The sequence below is a fragment of the Acomys minous genome (assembly GCF_964271855.1).
Source record: "Acomys minous genome assembly, chromosome: 12".
In the NCBI taxonomy this organism is placed as follows: Eukaryota; Metazoa; Chordata; class Mammalia; order Rodentia; family Muridae; genus Acomys; species Acomys minous.
Window position 1 is genome coordinate 73,042,714 of NC_140493.1, and position 24,908 is coordinate 73,067,621.

At 44.8% G+C, this 24,908-nt stretch overlaps 1 protein-coding gene and 1 pseudogene across 2 annotated transcripts in view; one reads left to right on the forward strand and one right to left on the reverse strand.

The window, feature by feature from the left end:
• CRLF3 (cytokine receptor like factor 3) overlaps positions 1–20,404 on the reverse strand; it is a 36,084-nt gene extending 15,680 nt beyond the window's left edge. The window contains exons 1-4 of the mRNA XM_084750467.1: positions 20,181–20,404; positions 5,885–6,092; positions 1,371–1,458; positions 529–706 (exon numbers count right to left, since the gene is read on the reverse strand). Of these exons, the coding sequence (XP_084606593.1) occupies positions 529–706; positions 1,371–1,458; positions 5,885–6,092; positions 20,181–20,321 (615 nt within the window). The 5' untranslated portion in view covers positions 20,322–20,404. The remainder of the gene's footprint in view (positions 1–528; positions 707–1,370; positions 1,459–5,884; positions 6,093–20,180) is intronic.
• Positions 20,405–20,499: 95 nt separating this feature from the next.
• Positions 20,500–23,089, forward strand: LOC311578383 (transmembrane protein 256-like; annotated as a pseudogene). Its single transcript has 3 exons — positions 20,500–20,516; positions 20,594–20,775; positions 22,660–23,089. The product of its transcript is annotated as a transmembrane protein 256-like (transcript).
• The last annotated feature ends 1,819 nt before the right edge of the window (positions 23,090–24,908 follow it).

Sequence of the window (24,908 nt, forward strand, 5' to 3'; positions counted from 1 at the left end):
AAAGAATATATATTAAATATATGTCTATATGAAAAGTATATATATTTAAAAGAACAAAATCCTAAGCAATACCAAGTGTAACAAAACTTCAGAAATATTTGTGTCATCAGTTTTTGTTTGTTTTGAGACAGAGTAGTATGTAGTCCTGGCTGGCTTTAGACCAATATACAGACCAATCGAGCCTCAAACTCACAGAGATCCACCTGTGTCTACCTCCTGAGTACTGGGATTAAAAGTGGAAAAGGGCTGGGGGGACTTTTGTTTGGAAAGAGAAGAAAATACTAGTTAATAAAAAACAATCTTGCATGATGGCACACGCCTTTAATCCCAGCACTCTGGAAGCAGAGGCAGGTGGATCGATGTGAGTTCGAGGCCAGCTTGGTCTACAAAGTGAGTCCAGGACAGCCATGGTTACACAGAGAAACCCTGTCTCGAAAAACCAAAAAAATTAAACAAAACAAAACAAAACAAAAATCTAACAACTACAAACCCATAATGTTGAAACTACTTCTGCAACTCAGCACACACCTTACACCAGCGCACTATGATGCCTCCAGGTTTCTCTATTAATTCTTCAATCTGTACCGGAGGGCGGGAAGTTACTGTTCCATGCTTAAAAATGTGGTCTTTCACTATGTTGAGAATGGAGTCATCCAGCTGAGCCGACAAACAGGGCACATCCACTAGCAAAGGCACTTCTGGCAAGCTGAGGAAACAAAGTGTGAGTGTTTAAGGCTTAACCCGGAGATCAAAATGCAAGGACTATTTTAGACTGGTCACACGTTGGAAGAATCCTAAAGGCCTCAGCAAATAATTAAGAAGCCTTTGATGTCAGGGGCCTTCCTCTTTACATTACATAAAGATTCTCTTCCCAAATAATTATAAGCAAGACAAAAAATGGAAGCTGTGTGGTAGTGCATGCTCACAATCCCAGCACTCGGGAGGCTGAGACAGGAGAGTTACAAGCCAGAGGCTACATACACAGCGAAGGGAAAAAAAGACCAAGTCAATAAACTCACAACTGCTGAGTTTGTATCAAAAGACCTCAATAAGGCACGCAAAATGTATTTTGTGTGTGTGTGTGTGTGTGTGTGTGTGTGTGTGTGTGTGTGCAGAAACCATGACAACTTCTTATGTATTGCTCTAGAGTCATCATGTGCTGCTTTGGAAGTTTCAGAATTTAACAATTCTTTTATCTACCGGAATTGAAAAAGATGTGTAACAATACTACATCAAAGACTTCAACCACAACGGCTGAACACGAGCAGAGATGACAACGGGCAGTAAGACCTTTAAAACAGATTCTGTTTCCTGTAGTCAGAGTGCAGAAGACGGGGAAGAAGCGAGTCCAGGCAGGAGCAAGCCTTTACCTGTCCAGCTGAATGTGCGAGGCCTTTTTGGTAAAGCTCCATAGTTTATCACTCTGCACCTCTGTACCAGCAAGAATGGCGATCTCACCTACAGCGGAGGGCAAGAAGCCAGCTGAGTAAAGGCACATTTTAAAGTCATTACTGTACAGTAGCCAACACAACCAATGTCCTCCGTAGATTTCTTGCTTTGTTGAAAATTAATTCCCAGGTGACATACAATCAAACTCTCAAAATGACTTGGTAAGCCAGAGAGAAAAGGGGTTGGCAAAGAGTCTGTTCTACAATTGCAAATCCAGCTCAGAAACCTGGCAGAAGGCCGGGGACATTTTCTCAGTCTTCTATATCAATTCTCTGGGGGGGAGGGTTCATCCTTTACTTTCTTTCTTTTTCCTTTTTCTTTTTTTTTCTTTCTTTTTTTTTTTTTTTTTTTTTTGGTTTTTCGAGACAGGGTTTCTCTGTGTAGCCTTGACTGTCCTGGACTTGCTTTGTAGACCAGGCTGGCCTCGAACTCACAGCGATCCGCCTGCCTCTGTCTCCCAGGTGCTGGGATTAAAGGCGTGCGCCACCACGCCCGGCTCTTTTTCCTTTTTCTTTTAGGTTTTTTTGAGACTGGATTTCTCTGTGTAGCCTTGGCTGTCCTGGACTCGCTTTGTAGACCAGGCTGGCCTTGAACTCACAGCGACCCACCTGCCTCTGCCTCCCGAGTGCTGGCTGGGATTAAAGGCGTGCACCACCACGCCCGGCTTTATTTTCTTATATTAATTAATTAATTAACTGGGGAAGATAGTTTACTCGTGGGAATCAAGAGGGCAGCTTGTGGGAGTTAGATCTTTCTACCATGTGAGTGTGTCGGGGACCTATGTCACCTGTCAGGCCTGGCACCAAGCTCCGTCACCCAGTGAGCCACCTGGCCAGCCCTTTTCTGACTTTTTTGAGGTAAAATACCACTATATTAGTCTTGGTTGGCCTGAAACTTGTTATGGAGACTAGGCTGGCCTCAAATCACAAGATATTTCTGCCTCCAACTCTTGACTCCTGGGATTCCAGGGGTGAGCCACCACACACTTTTGGCTCCTTTTTGTCAGTGGTAACAGGAACAAAGTTTTGTTGTTGCTGTTGTTTTCCGAGACGGGGTTTCTCTGTGTAGCCCTGGCTGTCCTGGAACTCTTTTTGTAGACCAGGCTGGCCTCGAACTCACAGAGATCAGCCTGCCTCTGCCTCTCAAGTGCTGGGATTAAAGGCGTGCGCTACCACACCTAGCTCAGGAACAAAGAACAGAAAGAGCTTCTCTATGTACCCTTGGCTGTCCTAGACTTGTTTTGTAGACCAGGCTGGCCTTGAACTCACAGAGATCTGCCTGCCTCTGCCTCCCTGAGTGCTGGAATTACAGGCGTGCGCCACCACATCTGGCTAAGACCTAGGATCTTAAACAGCCAAATGATGCCAACTAAGGAGGTGCGTGCCTCTTATACTAGCACTTATGAGGCTGAGGCAGAAGAATAAATTTGAGCTTGAGACAAGCCTGTGATATATAATGTGACCCTGTCTCAAAAAAATTAGAAAGTCAAACAGTGCAGTCAGGTTCCCTTAAAAGGGCACTATATATTGGATCAGAAATTACCCAACAGAGCAGCCAACCTCGGACTGGAGAGATGGCTCAGAGGTTAAGAACACTGACTGCTCTTCCAGAGGTCATGAGTTCAATTCCCAGCAACCACATGGTGGCTTACAATCATGTGTATTGTAAGCTGACACCCTCTTCTGGCCTGCAGATGTACATAAGACCACTGTATAAATAACAAATATTAAAAAAGAAAGAAAGAAAGAAAATGGCCAACCTCTACATCCTAGACAATGATGAAGGACACTGTTATATTATCAGAATGCACCCTGGAGTTACTAATGGTGTTTGGTGGTTTTGTTTTTGTTTTTCGAGACAGTGTCTCTCTGTGTAGCCTTGGCTGTCCTGGACTCGGGTTGTAGACCAGGCTGGCCTCGAACTCAGCAATCCACCTGCCTCTGCCTCCCGGGGTTTTTTTTTCTTAAAAGATTTATTTATTCATTTATTCTGTATACAGTGTTCTGGCCTGCATGCCAGAAAAAGACACCAGATCCTATCATAGATGATTGTGAGCCACCATGTGCTTGTTGGGAATTTAACTCATGATCTTTGGAAGAGCAGGTAGCACGCTTAACCTCTAAGCCATCTCTCCAGCCCAGGTTTCTTTTTTAAATTATGCATACACGTACTGATTTTCTGTGTCTGTGTATTTATATGTGTGGGGGCATGCACACCATGGCCTGTGAGCGAAAGTCAGGGGATGGATGACTTACAGGACTTGGTCCTCTCCTTCCACCAAGATCAAACTCAGGTCATCAGGCTTGGTAGCAAGTACCTTTACTCAGTGAGCCATTTTGCCAGCCCCAACTCAAGTATTCTGACAGAATGACCTTCTTTACTAAAAGAAAAACAACATACTGAACGCTGCCTCAAGGACTCTAGCACTTGAGAGGTAGAAGCAAGGTGACTCTGGCCACCCTTAGCTAATACAAAATTCAAGCCAGCCTGGGTTATGAGGCTCTGTATTTAAAAAAAAAAAAGTGGGGAGCCAGGCGTGGTGGCGCATGCCTGTAATCCCAGCACTCGGGAGGCAGAGGCAGGCGGATCGCTGTGAGTTCGAGGCCAGCCTGGTGTACAAAGTGAGTCCAGGATGACCAAGGCTACCCAGAGAGACCTTGTCTCAAAAAACAAAAACAAAACAAAACAAGTGGGTACTGGAAAGATGGTTCAGAGATTAAGAGCAATTGTTCTTGCAGAGGGCTTAGGTTTGCCTCCCATATGGTGGTTCACAAGTATTTGTAACCCTGCTTACAGGGGTCTGGTCTCCATCGGCACCAATCATGTTTGTGGTGCACACATATAAGCAGGCAAAACAGTTATATAAACAAAATGAAAAAACTTAATAAATTAAAAAATACATAGAGAAGCTTTTATCTCTTGGGAGAAAGAGGAAAGAGTTTAAAATTAAAAATATTTCTGAATTATTAAGAAAAAAAAAGACTCAAGCATTAAATGCTATGACAAACAAGTACATGCCTCAAAGGATTTATTTTCAAAAATGAAAGCACTGCCCTCAATGTGATGGGTGTGCACCCTCCTGCCCTGTGCTGGCCTGCTTCTGGGTCTGTGTCCAAATTTACAGCCTCCAGGGGAAGAAGCTCTGTGGTTCTGCTAAAAAGAATGTTCTCAAAGGCACTATTATGTCAGTAAAAAATAAACATGTCTCACTGAGGCTTACAATTAGCTACACAGCACTCATGAGGCCTGGGCCAAGCTGGTTACATAACTCTCACTGACACAGATCTGTGACATCTGCTCCACTCCCGAAGTTACTTCTGCCACCTCTTTTTCTTCTGCTTAATGAATTTCCTCAAGCTTCTGCAGAACTCCCACACGGGGCTGTCCCAGACTTCCCCAGACAGACTCTTTTGTTCTGTAGTAAGATTTTAGATATTATTCAGCAAGACTCCCACGAATTACAAACCCCAAAGAGCAGAACTGCCATCTTTTTATTTGCTATACCTAGCAAACGCCTGCCCTGGAGGAAGGAAGGCCAGCATCAAGGAAGGAGACAGGCACGCACCACTAGACCTCCGTGGGACTGAGCCACAGCAAGTAAGCCTGCCTACGTACTGCAACAGAAGAACTCAAAGTGAAGGGAGGTGTGACGGACGGCTGACACCAGTGAGCCCAGCACCCATGCTGCTCACTTGGGTGGAGTGCCGAGAATTCATTCACGGCTGTTTGCACAATACTAGGAGACTCTGTCTCAAAAATACAAAACAAAACAGTAAATATACAAAAACTTATCAAAAGCTGTGAAAGTGAATTTGAAATTACATGTTGAATAAGCGATTGAAAACGTAACACATGAGCCAGTAAGACGGCTCGGCGGGGAAAGGTACTTGCCGCCAAGCCATCTTGATCTGAGCTCTGTCAACGGGATACGTACAATACAAGTGGAGAGCCAACTCAGCTGGCTGTCCTCTGACTCTATGCTTATCGTGTGGCATGCAGAGTGCCACAGACAGAATGCAGTTTTTTAAATGTAATGCGTAACCCCTTCAAAAAAAATAGTTAAGCAGGGCATTGGTGGTACATTGCCTTTAATCCCAGTACTGGAGAGGCATAGCCAGGCAGATCTGGACTTCAGGGTAAGTTCGGGGACAGCCATAATTACATAAAGAAACTTTGTCCCAGGAAAAAAAAAAATTGTGAATTAGATACCATGATCATAGAACCTTCTGTAACAATCACTCTTTGTTTTACAAATGGTTCCAGTCAATATTTTGATTATACTTAGACTAGGCTCCTCACATTTCATCTGTGGTCCTGTATTATAAACTACTTCAAGACAGAAACATCCCAGACGGTAAGAAGCCCGCTAGCGGCCTGAGAAACTGGCTGGTGTCAATCAGAACGTAAGGATGTGAGGGGTTCCCTGGACTCCCACCTTCTCGGACCAGGTCATCCGCAGTGTTGACGCCATGCTCGATGAGCTTCTGGCAGTCATCCAGTGGTTTAATCGTCTCCTGTTCAATGGTGTCCACCTCTTGCAAAAGCGTCACCAATCTCTCATCCAACAGTTTCCCAAGGGTTCCTTTTAAATCACTAAAATGCTGCTTGAGGACATCTCTTGTCTGCGAAGCACTCTCCTTTATCTAAAAAGAACACAAAAACTCAAATTTAGAATCTAAAAAAATGTTAGGCCGGGCGTGATGGCGCCTGCCTTTAATCCCAGCACTTGGGAGGCAGAGGCAGGCGGATCTCTGTGAGTTCGAGGCCAGCCTGGTCTACAAAGTGAGTCCAGGATGGCCAAGGCTACACAGAGAAACCTTGTCTCGGAAAAAAACAAAAACAAAAACAAAAACAAAAAAAGAAGTTAAAGCATAGGCACTGTTCATAATCACCTAACTGTACCACACGACAATCATCTCCCACTCATTAAAAACATTGTGTGCTATGCTGGGGTTGACCCTAGGGCCTCACACAGGCTGGACAAGCATTCCACCACTGAGTTATTATAAAGCCACATGTTGTAGATGGTTGTGAGCCACCATGTGGTTGCTGGGAATTGAACTCAGGACCTTTGGAAGAGCAGACAGTACTCTTAACCTCTGAGCCATCTCTGCAGCCCCCACCAGCTTTCTCTTGACCAGAGTGTTAGAAGTACATACATATACACATGCGCGCGCACAGTTTCCCTTCCAAGGTGGAGGTGCAGGCAAATCTCTTGAGTTTGAGGCTAGCCTGGCCTACAGAGTGAATCCAGGACAGCCAAGGCTACACAAAGGAACCCTGTCTTAATAACCAAAAAATAAAGGAAAAACTACAGAAAGAATGCCTTCTGATTTTTATAGTGTTAGCAATGCACCATATTGGGCTCCAGACTGCGGCATTTTTTGGTTGTTGTTTTCATAAGATCTCATGGATACCAAGCCTCAAACTCATCTGTAGCTTAAGCTGACCTTGAACTTCCGATCCTCCTTCCTCCATCTCGCCAACACTGGTATTACAGGTAGGGTGCCCCATGCCCGGCATGCTAGCCAAGTACTCTCTCAACTGAGCTAACTCCCAGCCCCAGAGCCTGCATTGTTGAAGGCCACAGCTGGTTTATAAACGCAGTACAGGGAGCACACAGTCATCAAGTCAGCGCTGTGCTGCATTTCAGACCTCGCTCTAAGGGCCTTTAACGGATACAGTGCTTGCAGGAAGTGCACTGGTTAGGTAAAGTCAATTTCCTCTTTAGAAAGAGGTCAGAAGCTCCCCCAGACGTTGCAAGCCCATGTTATGTTGTTTTTGTTTCAGAACCTGGGGGGGGGGGGGGGAGAGGGAAGTATGTAAGCATCAGCAGAGAGGATTGTGGGTAGGAAAACCCATTTCTAACCGTGCCTCCTGTGTACTCACTATAAATCTGAAGTCTTCTGTTCGCAGAATACCAACCACTGATAATTCAAACCTGCTTTTGCCTTAGATTATTTTCGTCTTCTAAAAATAGTTCCTAATTTAAAGCTCAGTCAACATTAATCCAACCATATAAGTAATCAAGTACATAGCCTTGACTTTATTTATTTATTTAGGTTTTTTGAGAGGCAGAGGCAAGAGCCAGGTCCATTCGGTCCCAGGCTGGCCAGTGCTAGACTATGAAACAATGTTGATAAATAAATGGCTCCTAGGAAAACCAGCAAATGCAGTACTGTTTGAAGACACTTTCTATTCTACCGTCTAATTTTTTTTTCTAGATGTATTCCAAACTGGCACTCAACTTGCTATGCAGCTCACTCAAAAATGACCTTGAACTGACGCTCTTCCCACGTGCTGGGATTACACAGACATTATGTGGTGCTATGGATCCAACCACGGCTTCGTGCACTCTGCATAAATCATAATGTATTTAACAACTGTCAACTTTCAACTGCCGCCTGGCCATCTAGAACAGAGGTTCTCAACCTACGGGCTGTGACCCCTTTGAGGGTCAAATGACCTTTTTACAGGGGTCACCTGAAACCACTGGAAAACACGGATACTTACATGAAGATTCTAACAGTAGCAAAATTACAGTTATGAATTAGCAACAAAAATAATTTTATGGTTGGGCATCACCACAACATTAAGAACGGCATTAAAGGGTCACAGCATTAGGAAAGTTGAGAACCACTGATCTGGGACAATATCTGTTTGTAGCAAAGCAGATTTAAGAATATACACGGCACCAGGCATGGTGGCGCACACCTTTAATCCCAGCAGAGGCAGAGGCAGGCGGATCTCTGTGAGTTCGAGGCCAGCCTGGTCTACAAAGGGAGTCCAGGACAGCCAGGGCTGCACAGAGAGACAAAAATTATTTTTAGATATAGAGCGTCTCTCTCTCTCTGTCTCTCTCTGTGTGTCTCTCTCTCTCTCTCTCTCTCTCTCTCTCTCTCTCTCTCTTCCTCCTCCCCTCCCCCTTCATATCTCCATAGCCTAGGTTATCCTGAAACTCACTAAGTAGGGCTGGTCTCCAATTCACAGAACTCTCCATGCCTCCGTCTCCTGAGTGCTGAGATAAGAGCACATGCCACCATGCCTGGCTTTTTAGAAATGTTTCAAAAAGAAGAAGTATATGCCGTGATATGGTAGTCTGCTACATCAGTGCTCCCGGAAACACTTTATGAAATTCCAGGACTAGCACAGTCCTCCCTACCTAGAGTTGACAACAACAGTCACATGCTCATAGCAGTTTCATGAAACTACTACCACGCTATTTCCAGGCCTCACTCTTAAGACCTGGCGAATGGTGCTTTTGGAGTCCTTGGCGCACTATGAAAGTGTGATTGTCATGGCAGACAAGGGGAAAGACAGAAAAGGTTGGGGAAGGCAGGTGGGGAGAAAGGGAAAGAGGAAGACTAGGTTGACGTCAAAGTCGTTAGGCCTCTCCTGGAGCCCTAATACAAAGGCTCTGAAAAGGAGAGTAAACATTCTACGTTGGCCACTCACTGTAATCCGACAGTAGTATCAAAAGTTTTGCCGAGTAAAACCAGAACTGCCAAATATAGCCCCACTTAAATTCCAGAACTGTTGAGGAGAAATGATTGCTTTTTCTTTGTGGGGAGAGAGGGCTTAAAGAGTATCAGTGTGTAGCCTTGGCCTGAAACTGATATAGCCCAGGCTGGCCCAATACTCCTAGGAATCCTCCTTCCTCAGCCTTAGGATATGAGTGGGCCACACCAGAGAACCTCAATCTTTGCTCCTGAGCTGGTGAACTTTGGCAGTTTATTATACAGCAGGACATAACTAAACCACATGATGAGACAGAAGCTTAACTCTCGGTTAACTGCATTAACGAAGAGAATGCATAAAATCAGGATTACAGTCTAAGAAGGAGCTATGCAAAAGTGCACCCACAACATTTATATAAAGGCCTTCATTCATATGTTTACTGAGGTCTATTATATGCCAGAAATTGAGGTTGTAAAAATGAATAAGGAAAAAAAAAAGAATAAGGCATGATCTTGGCCTTAAAAAAAAAAACAAAAAACGCATTCTACTGGGCATGGTGGCACACACTCACAATCACAGCATCCCAGGGCCCGAGACAGGAATACCACAAGTTTCAAGCCAACCTACCTCACAAACCAAGAACTTTCATTTTGGAAAAGAGATAGAAAGTTTTGCTTACCAGTAACTGTATTAAAAAATATTAAGTTCTTATAGAAATAGACAGCCAAAAACTACCACCAGAATTCCAAAAGGACATTTTGTTGGGGAAAACACAGCAGACATTTAAAAAATAAGCTGTTGGGGCTGGAGAGATGGCTCAGAGGTTAAGAGCACTGGCTGCTCTTCCAGAAGTCCTGAGTTCAATTCCCAGGAACCACATGGTGGCTCATAACCATCTATAATGTGATCTAGTATCTTCTGTCATGCAGGCAGAATACTGTATAAATAATAAACAAATAAATCTTTAAAAATAAATAAATAAATAATGAGCTGTCAGTAAAAGCAAGAGATATCATCTTCAATAGCAATCTTTAGTAGTTTTTATTGTAACTAACATGTCCTGGGCATTATGCTAAACACTTTAAATATCCCATTAAATTTTTTGTTTATTATTCTGTGTGTGCATGATGGATGTGGACAGGTGTGCCGCAGTACACATGTGAAGGTCAAAAGACAACCTTGAGGGCTTACTCTCTCCTCCCACCTATCAACACATGTTCCAGGGATGAAACTCATGTCCTCTGGCGTGTGCTGCAGCACTGTCCTTGCTGAGCCATCTCAGGGGCCACAGCACTTCTTTTTTTTTTTTTTAATAAGGATTTATTTATTTATTATTTATTCAGTCTTCTGCCTGCATGTATGCCTGCACACCAGAAGAGAGTATTAGATCTCATGATAGATGTGGCTGCTGGGAATTGAACTCAGGACCTCTGGAGGAGCAGGCAGTGCTCTTAACCTCTGAGCCATCTCTCCAGCCTCCAGTACTTCTCATTTTATTTACTTTTTGGTTTTGTTTTGTTTTTTGAGACAGCCTCTCTAAGTAGCCCTGGCGGTTGTGAAACTCTCTACGTAAACCAGGCTAGCCTAAAACTCACAGAGATCCAACTACCTCTGCCTCCCAAGTGCTGAGATTAAAGGCTACACGACCAAGCCCAGCTGGACTTATTTTAATTCCCACACTGGACAGGTAAAGTCAGCACTATATTTTACCTTCATTTACAGATAAGGAAACTGAAAATCAGAGAAGTCAAATTTTGCTCTCTCTCCTGACTAAAAAGGATAATAACATAATAGCAATAACTAATGGCTCGCCAATAACCCTCAATAACAGATTACCCTACATTTGATGGACTTTTCAGAAAGCAAATTACCTGCACTTTCAGTTTTAAAATAAGTGTAGTTTTTCTCTATCAAAATTATATATATGATGGGGACCGTGGAGATGGTTTGTGGTTAAGAACACATGCTGCTCTTGGAGAAAAGCTAGGCTCAGCCCCCAGGACCCACATGGTGCTGACAACCATCTGTAACTCAGGTCTGCAGCATCAGACACCTTCTTCTGGTCTCCACACGCACAGGATGCACACAATGCACAGATATGCAGGCAAACACCATATACATAAAATAAAAAGACATAACATGAATATGGACTGGAGGGAGGCTCAGCAGCTACAAGACCTCACTGCTCTTTCTGAAGTACCTGGGTTCAGCTCCTCACACCTATAGCAAGCAGCTCACTCACAGTTTTAACTCCAGTTCCAATGGCCCTAACACCCTCTTCTGGCCTCAATAGAGGATGCACGAATGTGGTACACAGACATTGCGCGCGCTGCGCGCGCGCACACACACACACACACACACACACACGTACTTTCTCTCTCAAAATAAATAATTTTAAGAATGTACATGTGGCTGGGCGTAGTGGTGCATGCCAGAGCCAGGAGGATCACTGTGAGTTCGAGGCCAGCCTGGTCTACAATGTGAGTCCAGGACAGTCAAGGCTACACAGAGAAACCCTGTCTCAAAACCCCCCCCCCAAAAAAATTACATGTCAGTTGCTGGACGGAGAGACAGGCAAATCTCTCTGAGTTCAAGGCCAGCCTGGTCTACAAAGGCTACTACAGAGAAACTCTGTATCAAAAAAACAAAAAAATAGAGCCGGGCCTGGTAGCGCACGCCTTTAATCCCAGCACTCGAGAGGCAGAGGCAGGGGGATCGCTGTGAGTTCGAGGCCAGCCTGGTCTACAGAGCGAGTCCAGGACAGCCAAGGCTACACAGAGAAACCCTGTCTCAAAAGACCAAAAAATAAATAAACAAATAAATAAAAATAAAAAAATAAAAGAAAGTACATGTGTATATATAGGCTGGTCAGTGGTAACACATCCCTTTAATCCCAGCACTGAGAGGTAGAGGCAGGAGGATCTCTGAGTTAGAGGCCAGCCTGGTCTAAGAATAGGTTCTAGGATAGCCAGGGCTACCCACAGAGAAACCCTATATCAATCATTCAAACAAACAAACAAACAAACAAAAAATAAATAAATGAAATACAGGCCATTTGTGAACTGGTAACGAATCTCTGTTGGTAGAATGTTTGCATAATATACTTGGCTACTGAGCTAAATCCCAAGCCTGGGAAAATATTCCTTTTTTTTTTTTTTTTCCCCTTCTTCTTCTTTCCCCGAGACAGGGTCTCTCTCTGTAGCTCTGGCTTTGTAGACCAGGCTAGCCTTGAACTTATACATGTCCTCTTGTCTATGTCTCTCCAGTGCTGGGGTTAAAGGCCTGCACCATCAAGCCTGGCTGGAAAATATTCATTCTCATTCTCTCTCTCTCCCTCGCTCTCTCTCTGTTTTTTATTTTTGTTTGTTTGTTTTGGGGGTTTTTCAGACAGGGTTTCTCTGTGTAGCCTTTGCTGACCTAGACGTACTTTGTATACCAAGCTAGCCTTGAACTCACAACGATCTGCCTGCCTCTGCCTCCCAAGTGCTGGGATTAAAGGCATGTGCCACCACTGGGCTAGAAAATATTCTTAATACTTATACTGTTAATCAAAAGAAAAATATTAGATACATATTAAATACACAGCAGTTTCTCACCTCTGTAGAATATGCATTGACAGATACATCAAAATGTTAATCACAGCTGTCTGTGACTGTAATTATAGGTTTTTTTCAATTGTTTTATTTGTTCTTAGCTTTCCCTAGATTAGCTTTAGATCTAGATGTTTTCTTAGGGTACTGTAACAGCGTTACTGCTGTACCAAATTACATCTAAAGAGATTCCTGCTCTGTTTTGAAAATGGTAACAGAAGGGGAAGTGAGAGATAAAAGCAGCAATAACAGCTTTTCTTCTCTTCACTGAGCTACTAAGACTTCCTGTCTTGGTTTTCTGAAATAATCTGTTTTTCTTCATGAGTCTTTAGTTTGCTGTGTGTTCTCAAATCCTGTGGGAATAAAGATCTATAGAGAACCTGGTATTACACAGAAAAACAGTAACAAGGATACTAATTAAATCCTCAAAGTGATATGAAATCAATTATCTAAAAATAGTAAGCTAGGCATAACATAACACTATGTCAGACACAGCTACTAACAGGGCTAGGGCAGGAGGATCTTCTGAGCCCAGGAAGGCAGCTCAGTGAGACCTTGCTTCAAACACAAAAGCAAAGCTCTGTGTCGGTGGCATCCCCACACTCTTTTTTTTTTTTTTTTTTTGGTTTTTTTTTTTTTTTTTTTTTGGTTTTTCGAGACACAGTCTCTCTGTGTAGCCTTGGCTGTCCTGGACTACCTTTGTAGACCAGGCTGGCCTCGAACTCACAGTGATCCGCCTGCCTCTGCCTCCCGAGTGCTGGGATTAAAGGCGTGTGCCACCACCGCCCGGCTCCCAGCACTCTTTAGACTAAACCACTGCACTGCACAGTGGGTTCTAGACCCATCAGAGAAAGAATCAGACCACACTTCAAAGACCAACCAACAAAAGAAAGAAACACACACACGCACACAAATATTATAAATAAATAAACACATGCTGGGCGTGGTGGTACACGCCTTTAACCAACCCCAGCTCTCAGGAGGCAGAGGCAGGCAGATCTCTCTGAGTTTGAAGCCAGCCTGGTCTACAAAGTGAGTCCAGGACAGCCAAGGCTACACACAGAGAAACCATGTCTTGAAAAACCAAAAAGAAAAAAAGAAAACCTATTCACTGACTGGCCACATTATAGATACTAAAAGATGCTAGCCAGAGTGATGGCATGGATTGATAATACAAACTATTCAGAAGACATATGCAGGAGAATTGGCTTAGGATCATCAATTATTCATTCAGGGAGATGTTGAGGCAAGCCTTTAAAAAGTGGATCTCTGAGCCGGGCGGTGGTGGCGCACACCTTTAATCCCAGCACTCGGGAGGCAGAGGCAGGTGGATTGCTGTGAGTTCAAGGCTAGTCTGGTCTACAAAGTGAGTCCAGGACAGCCAAGGCTACACAGAGAAACCCTGTCTCAAAAAAAAAAAGTGGATCTCTGGGGGGCTGGAGAGATGGCTCAGTGGTTAAGAACACTGCCTGCTCTTCCAAAAGGACCCAGGTTCAATTCCCAGCACCCACATGGCAGCTCACAACTGTCTGTAACTCCAAGATCTGAAATCAACGCATATAAATTAAAATTAAATAAAAATTATTAAAAAAAAAAAAGTGGATCTCTGTGAGTTCGAAGCCAACCTAACATGATCTATATAGTAAATTCCAGAACAGCCAGAGCTACATATCTCAGAAAAAAAAGATCATCAGTTATTCAGGTGCATATGTGTGATATTCCAAACACTGTTGTGAGACAGGGTCTCACTAGGTCCCTGAAGCTAGCATGGAATTTGTCGTCTCCTCCTCCTCTAAATTTTTGTTTGTTTGTTTTTTGTTTTTCGAGACAGGGTTTCTCTGTGTAGCCTTAGCTGTCCTGGACTCACTTTCGAGACCAAGCTGGCCTCAAACTCACACGACCCACCTGCCTCTGCCTCCCGACTAAAGGGATTAAAGGCGTGCACCACCACACCCAGCTCTAAACTCTTTTTTTTGGGGGGGGGGTGTTCGAGACCGGGTTTCTCTGTGTTAGCCTTGGCTGTCCTGGACCACTTTGTAGACCAGGCTGGCCTCGAACTCACAGCGATCCACCTGCCTCTGCCTCCCGAGTGCTGGGATTAAAGGCGTGGGCCACCACAGCCCGGTGCACCACCATTCCCCAAACATTTTAATCCTGGAGAAAAAAACATGGCAACTTATGAGAATCAACTTAGTTGTGACCCTAGAAATGACCGAAGAACTGCTGAAGTGGTAACGTGCGTGCACCTCAGTCTTTCATGTGTGTTCTTTTTATTTCACGTATTTTATTCATTTTAGTTCTATGTATGTGTTCAGTGGGTATGTGCAAGTGAGTGCAGGTACTGTGGAATGGGTGGAGGCAGGGGCATTGCATCCTCTGGATGTGGCTGTGAGTCACTTGACGGGTGCTGGAAACAACCTAGGTCTTCTGCAAGAGCAGTATGCACTCTAAACCACTAACCATCTCTCCAGACCTTTACAACATGCTTTTTTATCGCACCTTGGTCTAAAGGCCAAGGTGCTGCAATTCACAGGCCATGGCTCTAGTAGCAAGTACTGGCCAGAGCTGGGTAGAGGCTTAACCGAACAGTCCTACAATTAGGATCTCAGCGTGTACTCTGAGAGAGCAAAGACTTGGGTTGGTCAATGCCTAGAGGCTAAAGCAATCACCCTACTGAAAGACACCAGAGAGGCAAGAGTCAATTTAGAGAGTGAACTGGAACTGCAAACAGACTAAAGCCCGGGCAGCTCTCACTATAGAGGCTCTCTGGTACCTCACACTGGCCCCTTTACTGATGAAAGGCAGAGTTTCTGGATCTGCCAAAGTCTTAGGCCTCAGACTACAGCGATGTCCTCTACGAACTGCTGTCGCTAGGCTGAGTAGACAGCTGGCACCCTTGATGGGCCATCTCTCCTTACAAGCAGAAACCAATAGAAATACCACAAACGACCGAGAGTACAGCAAAGGTAAAATTCTAAAATGAATGCGATGGCTTAGGCTTCTCTTGAGTGTTTTGTTTTTAGGGGTGATGCCCGACTTATCAGGCACCAGGGCTGGAGTAAAATCGTGAAGGTCATTCCCCTGAACTCAGAATACCGGACCTAGAAGTATCTCTGATACATAGTAAATATGTACTGAGTGACTGAACAAGAGAGTGGGAGTTCATTTCTTTGATAGTCACTTTTTAGTACCAAGGACTCCAGTGAAGTTTCTTCTTCTTTTATTTTTTTAACGTTGGTTTTTCAAATCCCAGCACTCGGGAGGCAAAGGCAGGTAGGTGGATCTTCGAGATAGAGTTTCTCTGTGCAAAAGGCCTGGCTGTTCTGGAACTCTCTTTGTAGATCAGGCTGGCCTTGAGTGCTGGGATTAAAGGTGGGTGTCACCATGCCCAGCCTTTTGTTTGTTTGCTTGTTTGTTTTTGGGGACAAGGTTTCTGTATGTAGCCCTGGCTGTCCTGGAACTTCGTCTATAGACCAGGCTGGCCTCAAACTCAGAGATCCACCTGCCTCTGCCTCCCAAGTGCTAGGTGGCATGCACCACCACCTCCCGGCTTCCAGTGAGGTTTCTTCCTTCCTTCCTTCCTTCCTTCTTGGTTTTTTGAGACAGGGTTTCTCTGTGTATGTAGCCTTGGCTGTCCTGGACTCACTTTGTAGACCAGGCTGGCCTCAAACTCAGAGAGATCTACCTGCCTCTGCCTCCCAAGTGCTGGGATAAAAGGTGTGCACCATCATGCCCAGCTTCCAGTGAGCTTTCTTAATGATTTGCATATCAGAATAGAATGGCTGTGAACATTATCTGCTTTCTTGACAACCAAGTGTATCTCTAGCCTTTAATATACTTAAGCAGTAAGATTAGCTGGGTGACAGGTCTGTATTGTTGGCACTTCAGAGGGAGGAAGAGTTAAGATCATCTTCATCTAAAAAACCTGTTCAAAGTCAGCCTAGACAACAGAAAGCTTATCTCAAAAAAAGCAAACAAGAACAACAAAAACACAAAATAGTAAGTTAAGAGACAACCCTTGCATTCCTACTCAGAACTTCCTTTTCTCTGAAAACAGAGGGTAGGGCCTAAACTAACCACAGAGGAGAAACTGCTACATGTTTTTAACATTATAATTTAAAAGATGTTTATCCTTCTTCCTCCAGCTTTCATATACGCCATTTCTTAACATTCAACAAAAATTATGAGAGATTTTTAAATGGCAAGAAAGCAAAGCAAAGGGCTGGAGAGATGGCTCAGCAGTCAAGAGTACTGGCTGCAGCCGGGCATGGTGGCACATGCCTTTAATCCCAGCACTTGGGAGGCAGACTGCTGTGAGTTCAAGGCCAGCCTGGTCTACAAATCAAGTCCAGGACAGCCAAGGCTACACAGAGAAACCCGGTCTCGAAAAACCAAAAAATAAATAAAATAAAATAAAAAAGAAAGAAAGAAAGAAAGAAAACATAAATTGTATGCCATGAATTTCTGAAACAGTTAAACAATTTTTTTTTTGGTTGGGGAGGACAGTTTCTCTGCATCGTGAGTCTACAAAGTGAGTCCAGGACAGCCAAGGCTACACAGAGAGACCCAGTCTCGAAAACCCAAGTAAATAAATAAATAAATAAATAAATGTCAAAAGGAAGTAAAAGTAAATAAATATATACCCAGTTCAGCACCCTCTTCTCCCTGCTCCGCTCATCCCTCTCAAAGCAGCAGTGGCACTCAGAAGCCATACACGACTGCAACTCTAAGATACCCTAACTACCAAACAAAGGCACCTGCTTATTTCGGTGACATTTTTGTAGCATAGAACTATCTTAAAACTGGACTTGACAGGGACTTTAGTCTACAAATCCAAACAAGCACAGTGAGCTGCAAGCAGCTATGGTAACTTGCAACTGGAACAAAAACACATTCCGGTTGACAAAAAAAGAGAGGACACTATTATTTTGTGCAGTCAGAATGCAACGTCATCAGAAATCAAAACTGTGATGGATTCGCTCTTAGGACTTTCTGTGTCAAGCATGAGACAATGCCTCTCAACAACAAAACAAAACGAAAACCATACCGAACCACAGTAATTACGGGAGTGTGTTCTCTACTTAAATTACTGGATTCAAAACTTAACTGCTCACGAGGTGGAACAGTTTTCCAGCATGCCTAAAACACTGGGATCTATCCCCAACATAATGGATAAATAAATATAAAATGAAAGAACATAGGTTTGGGTTTTCCCTTTCAGTGATGTGGATGTTAGGCAAGTGTTGTTATCACTGAGCCACACCCACACACCCAGGTTTAGAAATTGAACATTTAGCTATCTAGAGTGGGAATCTCTCTCTCTCTCTCTCTCTCTCTCTCTCTAGGTTTAGAAATTGAACATTTAGCTATCTAGAGTGGGAATCTCTCTCTCTCTCTCTCTCTCTCTCTCTCTCTCTCTCTCTCTCTCTCACACACACACACACACACACACACACACACACACACAAACATGAAATTAATAAGTACTACGCCCAGGTGCTTACTTCATTCTTCTAGTGCCAACTCTAAGCTTCTTCATTGCTGAGGCAGCTGAACAACAGCCACACGCATGTATAAGATATTTGGACTGAAAGGCCCAGCATGGTGGCGCACGCCTTTAATCCCAGCACTCGGGAGGCAGAGGCAGGCAGATCCCAGTGAGATCAAGGCCAGCCTAGTCTACAAAGTGAGTCCAGGACAGCCAAGGCTAACATAGAGAGACCCTGTCTCGGAAAACAAAAAACAAACAAACAAAAAAATTGGACTGGCTGTAATGTTAGTCATTTATTAAGGGGTGCTTTATGTATTTGTTTACTTTTTTTATGTTTTTTGGTTCGTTTGTGTTTTTTCTTTTTCTGAGACAGGGTTTCTCTATGGAGCCCTGGCTGTCCTAGACTTTGTAGACCAGACTGGCCTTGAATTTACAGAAAAATGCCTGTCTCTGCCTCTGAGTGCTGGGTTTAAAGATGTGCGCCACTATCTGTGGGATCATCTAGGGGTACTTTATGTGGAACATGCCTGTTATCCCAGGACCCCAAAGCCTGAGACAGGAGGATTTCCAGTTTGCTGTCAGCCTGGGCTACATAAGGAGTCCTAGAACAGAGTTGGCAGCTTAGCAAGATCTTATATTTAATAAATAAATAAATAAAATAAAATAAAATAAAATAAAAGGCTGAGTGGTAGAAACAGGAATCCCTGAGTTTGAAGCCAGCCTGATCTATGGAACAAGTCCCACAACAGCCAGGGCTACACAGAGAAACTCTTGTCTTAAAAAAAAAAAAAAAAAAGGAGTGGAATGGGAGGTTAAAAATACACTGTATACATGCACAAAATTCTCAGAATAAACAACATTATATAAAAAGGGGTATTTTTAGCCAGGCATGGTGGCCCAGACTCGAGAGGCAGAGGCAGTCGGTTCGAGGCCAGCCTGGTCTACAAAGTAAGTCCAGGACAGCCAGGGCTGTGACACAGAGAAACCCTGTTTAAAAAAATAAAAATAAATAAAAAAGTTTAAAAGATAAAAAGAAGTCTTTTTAACTTTTTTTTTATAAAGTCCTAGCTTTTCAACATTTCAATAGCAGAAGGAATAATGCAGATGCTTTCAAAAGGAAATCCAAATGTGTACATCAGAAGACCTTGAAAGTATCCACCAAATCAGGCTTAATCATAAGTCATATCTAGGTTCTGAGGCTTTTTTTTTTCTAAAATGATGATGTCTACAAAGAGTCAAAATACATAAAACCCAAAGCTTATGAAGACATCTTAATGACGATGACATTCAAAGACGATCACACTACTATTTCACCATTTGCAGGTTCCACACAGGAACCCGGGAGTGACCAGTGTACAGATACGCATTCGTGGCAAATTAGGCCTAGAGAAACTCTAATGGGATTCCATTTACCCAAAAAAAGCATTAACTAGGCACTTAATAGTACCTTGAGGATTAATCTGCCTTATCTGGCATTAGCAGAGGGCTGTATCTCTTCCTATATACCGTGTTTGAGACCGGAGAGGAGCCATGCGGCTTTCCTGTATCTCTGCTCGACCTTTCCTTGCGGAGAGATAACTGCACCACTTGAAAGTATATTTGGCTTCTTTTACCAGTCCTCTCTTTAAATCTGTTTCCCCACTGCCCTTCACCTTTCTAGACCCTCCCTGAACCATCTTGTTTTCCTCCTGTCCTTCCACTTCCTTCGCCGTAAAAGTTCTAGTCTGCCTAGAGACCACTCTTAAGTGATTTTCAAGGCATTCCCGATCACACGAGATATTCAAAATATTAACCCCATTCATTTAGCATTAATGTTATTAGTGCTCAACCCCTCTTCTTCCCTCTCCTAGTCTACTTCGCCTCCAGCTTTACCGTCCCCAGGTCACTGTCCTCAGGCTTTCTAAACTGAGTAACTATCACACACGCTTCCCCTCTCCCTCCCTCGGACGCCATCCCTACTCCCACCGAGTGTCCCGCACAGCGGCTTAGGAGCGCTCCCCGAACTCTTCCTCGACCCCCCCCAAACTTGTCTTCCGCTCAAAAATCTTCTGCAGCACCCACATCCCCACGTCCCGTCCAACAGGTCTGCAACCTCCTCCTCCTCCTCCTCCCTCAGAGGCTCCGGGCGGCCCCCGCCGCGCGCGCCCACCCTCCGGCCCGCGCCCCCCAAGGCCCGCAGCGGCCCCTCCGACCTGCCTCTGCGCCTCCCGCAGCCCCTGCAGCCGCTGGCCCAGCTCGCGCCGGTAGCTCTGCGCCGCCTCCACGTTCTCGCGGGCTTCCTGCAGCAGCACTTTAGGATCCGGCTCCGGATCCCGCTCCATCGCGCCCTTCATCCGGCCGCCGCGCGGCCCGCCGGGTTCCCGCGAGCGGCCCCGCGCGGCCTAGCGCAGCGGAAGCACCGCCCCGCCCTGCCCCGCCCTGCCCTGCCTGTCACGCCCCGCCCCCAGCTGCCGCTTGATTGACAGGCGTCGGGACCGGGCGAGGTGGGGCAGGGAAGGGGCACACGCGCTAATGGCGTCCTGTCCTGGGTGAGTGGGCGCTGCGGCGTCGCCTGCTTAGCGGCTCCTCTGGTGTCTGTCCTGTGCTGGCCGGGACACTTCCTCAGGAAACAAGTGGAGGCGTGTGTAGAAACACGTGAACAAGTCGCCAAGTGCTTCCCACTACTTATCTCACGGCGCTACGTTATCTGCCCTGCACAGAAGAGGAAGTGGAGGGACACGGAGGGGGGCATCTGCTCTCCCAAGCTCAGGGCGCGATCCTCTCTGATCCGAGGCTACAGCTCTGACCGTAAAATCGTCGCTGGACTACCTCCCTGGTAAATGCCAGCGGAGGCGGGCATTTTGGGAGGATACTGTGACCCAGGCTCCACCACTTAGACACAGGGAAGTAAGAGAGAGGCCCAAGTGATGACCAGCTGTGCTGCGATCTTGGCAGAAGTCCAAGGCGGGTGATGGCACGTTCTTTCTGTAAGCGTCACTAATAAATATCCACTTGGCATGTGATAAAGTGTGTGTTTCTCTGTATTAAGCAAACGGGTGTGGCCGTGTGTAGTAAAAATTTATCCCCGAGCTGCATGCTCCTGTAGTCCTAACTACTGGAGAGGATTGCTTGGAACCAGGAGCTGCATTGGACAACTAGGCTGTAAAAATAAACCTTTAAACACTGAAATTTATATATGGCATAATAATTTTCACATGTCACAACATGGTTTTTTTGGGGGGGGGATTTGGTTGGCTGGTTATTTTGGGTTTTTTTGTTTGGTTGGTTGGTTGGTTTTTTTTTTTTTTTTGGTTTTTGGTTTTTTGTTTGTTTCTCACTCTGGCTGTCCTGGACTCCCTTTGTAGACCAGGTTGGCCTCGAACTCACAGAGATCCACCTGCCTCTGCCTCTGAGTGCTGGGAGTAAAGACCAGTGCCACCATGGCCTACTTTTTCCTAACTTTTTAAAAACTGTAAAAGTGGTCAAGCTGGGCATGGTGGCGCACACCTTTAATTCCAGCACTTGGGAGGCAGAGGCAGATGGATCAGTATGAGTTCTAGGCTAGCCTGGTTACAAAGCAAGTCTAGGACAGCCAAGGCTACACAGAGAAACCTTGTCTCCAAAAACAAACAAACAAACAAAAAAACCCAAAACAAAACAAACAAACAAAAAGCCTTTGTCAGAAGGAGGTAAGCGAAGGAAGAGAGGAGAAAAGAGAAACTGAAAAACACCTGAAATTAAGGAAAATAGCTAGGCAGTGGTGGCAAATGCCTTTAATCCTAGAACCTGAGAGGCAGAGGCAGACAACCTCTGTGAATTCCAGGCCAGCCTGGTCTACAGAGTGACTTCCATCTGCCCAGGGCTTCACAGAGAAATTCTGTCTTGAGAAAAACCAAATAAATAAATAAATAAGTATATGAACAAATAAATAAAATAAGAAAGTAAAGTAAATAGAGGGGAAGTCCTTTTGAAAAAAAAAAAAAACAGGAGAGTGGCCAAAGGGGCTAATTTTACCCTAAAGATAACATAGCCTGGTCCTTATTAAATAGTAGTATGTGCTAAGTGAATTAAGTTAGTAACCAACTAAGCAGAAAACAGGAGGAGAGAGCAGCAAAGAATAGTGCTGTCTCAGATGAGACAAAGTGGGAAAGATCTTGAAGATAAGCATAAAAGGAGACACCAAGAAGAGACTTGATACCCTATGAGCATATACAGGGGGAGGAGGTCCCCCTCAGTCACAGTCATAGGGGAGGAGAGTAAGGGGAAAATGGGAGGGAGGGGGAAATGGGAGGATACAAGGGATGGGATAACAATTGAAATATAATATGAATAAATTAATAAACTATATTTTTGTATTTTTAAAAAAGATTTATTTATTTATTATCATGTATACAGTGCTCTGCTTGCATGTACTCCTGCAAGTCAGAAGAGGGCACCATATCACATTACAGATGGTTATGAGCTACCATGTGGTTGCTGGGAATTGAACTCAGGACCTTTGGAAGAGCAGTCAGCGCTCATAACCACTGAGCCATCTCTCCAGCCCTATTAAAAAAAAAAAAAAAAGAATAAAAGGAGACCTTTCAGTAAACAAAAAAGATGAGTCTAGGGGGATAGAACTTCAAACTATTTGGGAAGCTGAAGATTAAAGAAAAGGAGCTGAGTGACCAGCCACAGCCAGGGCCCGGGTAGGGGCTGCTTTCTGCCGCCCTTTAGGTGCCTTGTCCGGAGCTGGGGCCTTGGGTTTGCCCCCCAATGGGGCAGATGCTTAAGGAAAGGAGCTCTTTGACAAGGCCAACAAACACCACTTTTTGCACAGCCTGGTCCTGTTAGGGGTACCCCACTGCAGAAAACCCCTCTGGGCAGGGTTACTGGTAGCTTCTAGAACCACCGTATTCTGCACCAGCTTTTACTACCAGGCCCTGAGTGGTGACACTAGCATCCAGACCATGGGGCCTGTTGGAGGGAGCCTGCTAATCTTGGGCTGGCTGGCCTGGCCTTTTTGACGGCTCTTGTTTAAGTGCCCAGTCCCGGCCTTTCTCGATAACTGGAAGCAGAGGCGGATGGGAAGATGTTGAAGCAGAAAGGAAATTAAAAGACAAAAGGCACATTAAAAAAAGAAAGAAAGGGCCGGGCGGTGGTGGCGCACTCCTTAATTCCAGCACCCGGGAAGCAGAGACAGGCTTTGAGACGGGTTTCTCTGTGTAGCCTTAGGTGTCCTGGACTTACTTTGTAGACCAGGTTGGCCTCAAACTCACAGTGACCCGCCTGCCTCTGCCTCCCAAGTGCTGGGATTAAAGGCATGTGCCACCACTGCCTGGCTAAGAAAATTATTTTTTAAAAAGAGCCAGGACCAGCCAGCACTCTATTAATCTCAGCACTCAGGAGGCAGAGGCAGGAGGATGTCTGTCAGTTCGAGGCCAGCAGCCTGGTCTACAAAGAGAGTTCCAGGACAGCTAAGGCTACACAGAGAAACCCTGTCTCAAAAAACCAACCAACCAACAACAACAACAAAGAAAGAGCAAGGGCCTCAACATTTAGGATGAGTATTACCTTAGTCAGGCACTTTAACATAAGCCTGTAATTCCAGCACTCAGAATGCCGCAGGAGAGGATCAACTGAGGCCAGTCTGAATGACCCACTAAGATCCTGTTTCAACCAGCCAAGAGTTAAGCTACTAAAGTAGCTCGGTTGTAGAGCGTTTGCCTAGTGTCTTTATTACTGTTGCTGTGAAGACACATTGTAACCAAGGCAACTCTCATAAAGGAAAACATTTAATGGAGGGCTTCCTTACAGTTTCAGAGGGTTAGTGCATGATCCTTGTGGCAGGGAAATGTGGCAGCAGGCAGGCAGGCAGGCAGGCATGGCACTGGAGCAGTAGCTGAGAGCTCATAGCTGATCTATAAATTGCAGACAGAGAGTGAAACTCAGCCTGGAGTAAGCTTTTGAAATTTCAAAGCCCACCCTCTTGTGACACACCTCTTCTTTTTTGATTTAAGGATTTATTTATTTATCATATATACACAGTGATTTGCCTGCATGTTCACCAGAAGAGGGCACCAGATCTCACTATAGATGGTTGTGAGGCACCATGTGGTGGCTGGGAATTGAACTCAGGACCTGTGGAAGAGCAGCTGGTGCTCTTAACCTCTGAGCTGTCTCTCCAGCCCCTCCCGGACACATCTCTTCTAACAAGGCCACACCCCTTAATCCTTCCCAAATAGTTCCACTAACTGGAAACCAAACACTGGAATCTGTGAGCTGATTGAAGCTTATTCTCATTCAAACCATCGCGCCTCTTATGACCAAGGCTCTCGGGGCAACATCTAGCAAAGACAAGCAGAGAAGGGCTTGGGGAGGCATGTGCACTGTCGCTTGTAAACCAATATCTTAGGAAAGTAAATGATAAGAAGGACATGAATCCATCTTATTTAGCTTAAGATAATGATGACCTTGGCATATAGTAAGTCCTCAAAAATGTTTATTCAGTGAAATGAATATATATGATATATAAAGAGTAGGGAAAATAAGAAAAAAACCTATGGCATTAATATAATTATGATAGTTATGAAAGAGGCTTGAGCCGGGCATGGTGGCGCACGCCTTTAATCCCAGCACTTGGGAGGTAGAGGCAGGCGGATCGCTGTGAGTTCGAGGCCAGCCTGGTGTTCAAAGGGAGTCCAGGACATGCAGGGCTACACAAAGAAACCCTGTATCAAAAAAACAAACAAAACAAAACAAAAAGAAAAAAGAAAGAAAGGAAAAAAAATGAAAGAAAGAGGCTTGAATTAGGATGATGACCATCAGAGAGGTTTGGCAGACAGTAAAAAGAAGGAAAAGGGGCTGGAGAGATGGCTCAGTGGTTAAGAGCACTCTCTGTTCTTCCAGAGGACCTGGGTTCAATTCCCAGCACCCACATGGCAGCTCACAACTGTCTGTAA